Source organism: Rhinatrema bivittatum, chromosome 6, assembly GCF_901001135.1.
Source record: "Rhinatrema bivittatum chromosome 6, aRhiBiv1.1, whole genome shotgun sequence".
NCBI classification, from domain to species: Eukaryota; Metazoa; Chordata; class Amphibia; order Gymnophiona; family Rhinatrematidae; genus Rhinatrema; species Rhinatrema bivittatum.
Window position 1 is genome coordinate 294,473,144 of NC_042620.1, and position 6,478 is coordinate 294,479,621.

Below are 6,478 nucleotides of genomic sequence, written 5' to 3' on the forward strand. Positions count from 1 at the left end.
AGATAGTTCACTATTCTCTCTCGTGGATTACAAACTGGTTAAAAGACAGGAAACAGACAGTAGGATTAAATGGTCAGTTTTGTCAGTGGAAAAGGGACTGCCAAGCAAACTGTGATACATTACAGGAGGACCTTGCAAGACTGGAAGATTGGGCATCCAAATGGCAGATGAAATTTAATGTGGACAAGCATATAGGGAAAAATAACCCTTGCTTTAGTTTCACAATGTTAGGTTCCATATTAGGAGCTACTAGCCAGGAAAAAGATCTAGGCATCATAGTGGATAATACTTTAAAATTGTCGGCTCAGTGTGCTGCAGCAGTCAAAAAAGCAAATAGAATATTAGGAATTATTAGGAAGGGAATAGTTAATAAAACGTAAATTTGTCATAATGCCTCTGTATCGCTCCATGGTGAGACCGCACCTTGAATACTATGTACAATTCTGGTCGCCGCATCTCAAAAAAGATATAGTTACGATGGAGAAGGAACAGAGAAGGGCAACCAAAATGATAAAGGGGATGGAACAGCAACCCTATGAGGAAAGGCTGAAGAGGTTAGGGCTGTTCAGCTTGGAGAAGAGATGGCTTTTGGACCCTTGCTCTAGCTACCACCCTAGGGACCCGCCTAAGACCTGCCAGCCACCAAAACCCAAGGGCTCAACCTGTCGGGGTCGTGGCTGGTATACGTGAAGCTCCAGTCTGTCCTGCTACAAGGCAGATTCACCAGCTTCTAGCATAAGTCTTGTAGGTTCGCCTATGATATTGCGTCAACTATGCCACAGCACAAAGGGCTCACACCCACACCACCCTTCACACATAGGAAGGTGCAGGAAGGAGGTTCTGGAGGCTAAATTTAGTTACATAAGTAGGAAACTGAAATCTAAAACCTTTAGTGTTGCATTCTCAGAAATGCTTCCCATTCCCAGAGGCAGGCTGAGCTCCATAGTCTCAATGCATGGATTTATTTATTTTATTTATTTATTTACGATTTTTATATACCGACGTTCATTTCAAAAAGAGATATCACATCGGTTTACAATAAGGTACAATAGGTAATTCACTATCCCCTAAAAGAGCTTACAATCTAAAAATGGATGAGGTAATGGTGCAGGGAAAAGGGGTTTAGGTTTTTTTTTAGGAAATGAGGAAACATTCTGGGGAAGGGAGAACCTATTCCAATGAGATGGGCTCCACCTTAACCAGAGAGGAACCAGGCTGCTTGCACTAAACTTTAAAAAGTAGATAGAGCAGCTTTTAAGCTAGATGATGGGGGGGAAAGCCAACAGTCACTCCGTAGTGCATGGTTCGGAATGATGTATCTTTGAAGGATACTAACAAAACATGAAAGTCAGGACACCAGGTAAGTAAGTTACCAAACGATCCTCACGCCCACCAGCCACCCAGCTATCTACTTTCCTAATGATCAAATCACTCATTACAATGACCATCCTCATCCTTCCTTCCTAGTCATGGAACCTTGGAGACACATGCTCTGTGTGAGAGGGTAAAGCATCACCTAGAGGGCAGATTCTAGCTACATAACTGCTTCCTGCCTCATGAAGGTGATGGTCTCCTACCAGGTGACCTTGCTGCTCCAAAGCAGCACAAAGGCTGCTAGACTGGACCACTCTGCTATGTCCCGGAATGTCTCCTCTATATATCTCTTTGTCCACTTCAGGTTTTCCAGGTCTGCCACTCTGGCCTCCAGAGGTCAGACTCATTCTCTGAGAGCCAGGAGCTCTTTGCACTGGGTGCACACATATAACCTCTCACCCACAGGTAAATTATTATACATGTGGCACTCGGTGCAAAAGACTGGATAGCCCCCCCATCTCACTTCTCTCTGCATCTTAATTTGTTGAGTTGATAACGTCTTAAAGGCTGGTAAGGAGTAGATATGACTCAATTTAAAGGTTGCTAAATGCAATTAGGGGTTTTAAAATGATTTATTAGGTGTCTTTTAAAATATATGGTTTTTAAATTTGACAACTGGGTGATTAATGTTAGTGAATGATCAACAGCAGGACTAAAATTAATCAATCACTAAAAATCAGGGTTAATTTAATGTTATTTTAAGAAACTAATTAACTTATTTTGAAGACTTTACTCCCTAGAGGGGGATATTCTATATATCAAAAAATGAGACGGGGTGGGAGAGTAGGAATCAAATTAGTAATTACTAATTATTACTATTAAAAATCAGTACTCTCACCTTCTCCAATCTAGTAGGTGTCGGGTGATCTTTGCAAACTCACAATTCAAACACTGACAAAGAAATACTATTTTTTACTAGCTCAGAAAATAAAAGTTTATTTTCCCACAGCACAGTTCTAGCTCTGCCAACTACTATATTTTACTAGCTCATAGAATCAGTCTATTTTCCTACTATAGAAATAATTCTAACACTGACAAACAAATACTATCCTTTACTAGCTCAAAGAATAAAAATCTATTTTCCCATTACACAATTTTAACACTGGCAAGAAAATACTGCCCTTAAAACTAGCAAACAATTCTAACACTGGAAAATACTAACCTTACAACATAAGGCTAAAGAGGTTAGGACTGTTCAGCTTGGAGAAGAGAGAGCTGAAGGGGAATATGATAGGGGTCTTTAAAATCATGAGAGGACTAGAAAGGGTAAATGTAAATCGGTTATTTACACTTTCGGATAATAGAAGGACTAGGGGGCATTCCATGAACTTAGCAAGTAGCACATTTAAAACTAATTGGAGAAAATTCTTTCACGCAGCGCATAATTAAACTCTGGAATTTGTTGCCAGAGGATGTGGTTAGTGCAGTTAGTGCAGCTAGGTTTAAAAAAGGTTTGGATAAGTTCTTGAAGGAGAAGACCATTAACTGCAATTAATCAAGTTGACTTAGGGAATGGCCTCTGCTATTACTGGCAGTATGGGATCTTGGTGTTTGGGTACTTGCCAGGTACTTGTAGCCTAGATTGGCCATTGTTGGATACAGGATGCTGGGCTTGATGGACCCTTGGTCTGACCCAATATGGCAATTTCTTGTGTTTTTATGTTCTCCTGGCAAGTACCCAAACACCAAGATCCCAAGATCCCAGAGCTTAATTGTGCGCTGAGTAAAAAAGAATTTTCTCCGATTAGTTTTAAATGTGCTACTTGCTAACTTCATGGAGGATCCCAAGGGGTAGATAGATGCGAAGCTGCTTATCCCAAGAATAAGCAAGTCTACATCAAGTCTACCTTAATAATGATTAATGGACTTTTCCTCCAGGAACTTGTCCAAACCTTTTCTAAACGCAGCTACACTAATAGCTTTCACCACATCCTCTGGCAACAAATTCCGGAGCTTAATTATGCATTGAGTAAAAAAATATTTTCTCTTATTAGTCTTAAATGTATTACCCAGCAATACATTTAAAACTAATTGTGCAATGGGAAATAGATTTTTATTCTCTGAGCTAGCAAATGATAATATTTGTGTGTCCCCTGGTCTTTGTACTTTTCGAAAGAGTAAACAACTGATTAACGTTTACTCGTTCCATTCCACTCATTATTTTATAGACCTGTATAAAGAGCCAGTACTGGTTTGCCCTTCCAAGAATTGTATTTTTTTATTTTGTCTTAAGTGCTTCTTCCCAGCAAGTCCAAAATTACCCCCGGGAGGTGAAGGCTCCGCTGCCAGTACTTCCCTCTTTGGTCTGGATCAGTCGGGCGTCCCGCCCGGGGTGCTGCTGCCTTCCTGTACCAGGCGCCCTCCTGAAGTGCTGCTGCCCTTCCCCTTCCCTTATTTAAACGGTTATATCCATTTCCATCCTCACCTCAGGGTAGACAATACACAGGCCCCTTTCACATAATTATTCTTTCAAATACTCCAGATGCTGGAAAACATAATAAGCAGGGGAAAGCACTGAGAGGCATGGTTTGGGGGAAGGTTTTCCCGCATAGATTTGCAGAAGGAGGTGATGGGGGTTCTTAAATTGTAAAGCGAGGTCACGCTCGTCGCTAGTATGGCTTTGCACTTGTTGCACGCACGTGCTGAGGGGGCAGAGAGCAGCTTTGGAGGGACAGTGAAATGTGGCTGTGTGGCATTAGATAGGATTGCGCAGCTTACAGGGGGCAGGCAGAAGCCTGCAGAATATTGGCAAGTGCTCCGTCTACAAAAGCGTCCTCGCCCCGGCCAAAGAGAAAAACTGAACTCGGTTACCACAAAAGACCGCCGGCGACCTTTTTTTTTTTTTTTTGTGGCTTCGCTCTGAACATGCTTGTGATGTTTGCTGTTTCAGTGACGCCTGTTTCCTCTTTTGCTTTTTTTGCTCAGGAAGAGGAGCTGGTGCGAGAGAGTCGCTTCTACTTCCGTGGATACGGCCTTGGCCACTGCTTGCAGGTGAGGGAAGGAGGCGCCATGGAGGGCTCCAGCATGTACAGCCCTCCGCCGCCGCCGCCCCCCCCACTTCTGAAGGACAGCGAAGTGATCCGCAAGCGCTTCGTGGACAGGGCAAAACGGATTGACACGGTCTCCCGGGCCATCTTCCCGCTCACTTTCCTGGTTTTCAACATATTTTACTGGGTGACATACAAAGTGCTGAGATCGGAGGACATCCACCAGGCCCTCTGAAAGCGGGACACGCTGCACGTGCGGGAGAACTGTCATCTTCCCCTGTCTCTTTTCTACACTTCTGTGCAGGTTGCTGTCATCTGTCAGTGTCTTCTTTACAGGTTAGGCGGTTAACAACACCTTCACTTCCTCTACGTCTGGACAAGAACTTGTTTACACTTGAGAAACCTTTAGTGCACTAACACCTCAGTGTGGTGATACAGAGAGTGCTTTCCTTCCTAACCTGATAACGCTCTGTTTCTCATCGGCTCACATGAGAAATTGCTCTGCTAGGGGTGATGTCCTGTGTCTTGCCAACCCTCTGGGAGGGTGTTATGGGGTTCAGTGCATCTCGAAGGGCTATCCTTCACGACCTAAACATGATCTATCTACCAACACCGTATTCTTTTTTTTTTTTTTTTCCCCCCCAGGAGTTCTTCTTTTCTGGGTTTTCTCCCAGTCCAGTCGGAATCAGGGCTGAGATTCTGGTACCATGAGCCTTCGTTTGCAACTGTCCAGGGATTGTCCCCTCTACTTTAATAGACCATCCTTTCTCCCTCTGTTCCTAACCTGGTCATTGCAATGATGCTCCTCAGGCAGGGAGCCCGTGCACCAGAGCTTCTTCTAAATCCAGCCACCAGGTGACCCTTTAAACAACAGATGACCTTCCCACCGCCCACACCTGTGAACACTACCTCTGCTGCATCCCCCATCCCCAGCTGACCCAGTGTACAGAAGGCCCGATCCAGGAATAAAGCAGAGGACCCTTCACACAGCAGCATGCAGCACTACCACTGACCCACCGGGTAGGCCGCACTTCATTCTGATATTTAAAGGTCCTATTTGATGACATATATTCTGAAAGAAGGTACTTGTAATCTACCAGTTTCCCAATAATCAGTGTTGCAACAGAAGTTGCATCATCCAACTACCTAGCTTCGCATTATGGTCTGCAGTGCTGTCACGGGTGGGTCATAATCTAGACATCAGGGTGGTACAATGAGGCTGAGTTCTGCAGGGCGTGCTCTCCACCCTAACCCGAAGAGGTTGTATCTACCCAGGACAGCGGAATGTGTAATTCATCCATCAACATTTTAACATGTCGCTATGAAGTAGTGTATTGCATTTCCATAAATCCCGCATGCTTTTTCCCCCACCAACATCCCAGCATGAAACTACAAACGACTGCACTGTGGGTGCTGTCCTTAACCCGAGCACAACTTCATCCGCCAGCATCCCAGTATAGGGTTACATGGCCCTGTGCTGCTGGGAGCACTAGGAAGATTCTCTGCTCCTCGGTGCAGCAGTGCATATATTTTACTTAGTACAGGAGTTTTTAACGAAGCATGAAAAGCAGTGTAACCATGAACAGTGGACAATGCAGGTCATGCATCTCATGCAATTTTTGTCAGCAAAACTTTCTGATGGTGAAGGACCTTTTTAAGGAAACTAAATCCTCTTTCCTGTAAAAGTTCTGTGACTTTCTCAGAGACAATGCCTTTCCCTGCCTGCTGTGTCTGGGGATATGCTTTTAACGGAGGAGCAGCGTGCAGGTAGTTAGCCAGGTTTGCAATGAATGCCAATTCCCGGAGCGGGTTTTTGCAACATCTCCAGAATGGACAGTGATAAACTGCACCTTCCAAATTATTCGAGGACAATCAGGTGGATGCAGAGAGCAGAAAATGTCAGCAAAGGAGAATATGCTGAGTCAGCAGCCAGCTCAAGCGAGGTTTCAGTGTTAATGAAAAGGAAAGGAAAGCCTTTGGGGACACTGCCGGGGAGAGGTAAAAAGGATGGATGAGAAGAGATTATTCTTTATTAGCAGAGGAATTTTCCCTTATTCTCTCAATTCAGAGTGCAAATTGTCTTCATCTTTTTGGCCATTTCACTCTGTTAGTTGGTG

At 44.0% G+C, this 6,478-nt stretch overlaps 1 protein-coding gene across 1 annotated transcript in view; it reads left to right on the plus strand.

The window, feature by feature from the left end:
- Positions 1-5,027, plus strand: part of GLRA4 (glycine receptor alpha 4) — a 189,598-nt gene extending 184,571 nt beyond the window's left edge. Inside the window, exon 8 of the mRNA XM_029607369.1 lies at positions 4,300-5,027. Coding sequence (XP_029463229.1) covers positions 4,300-4,596 — 297 coding nt within the window. The 3' untranslated portion in view covers positions 4,597-5,027. The remainder of the gene's footprint in view (positions 1-4,299) is intronic.
- Positions 5,028-6,478: the final 1,451 nt, after the last annotated feature.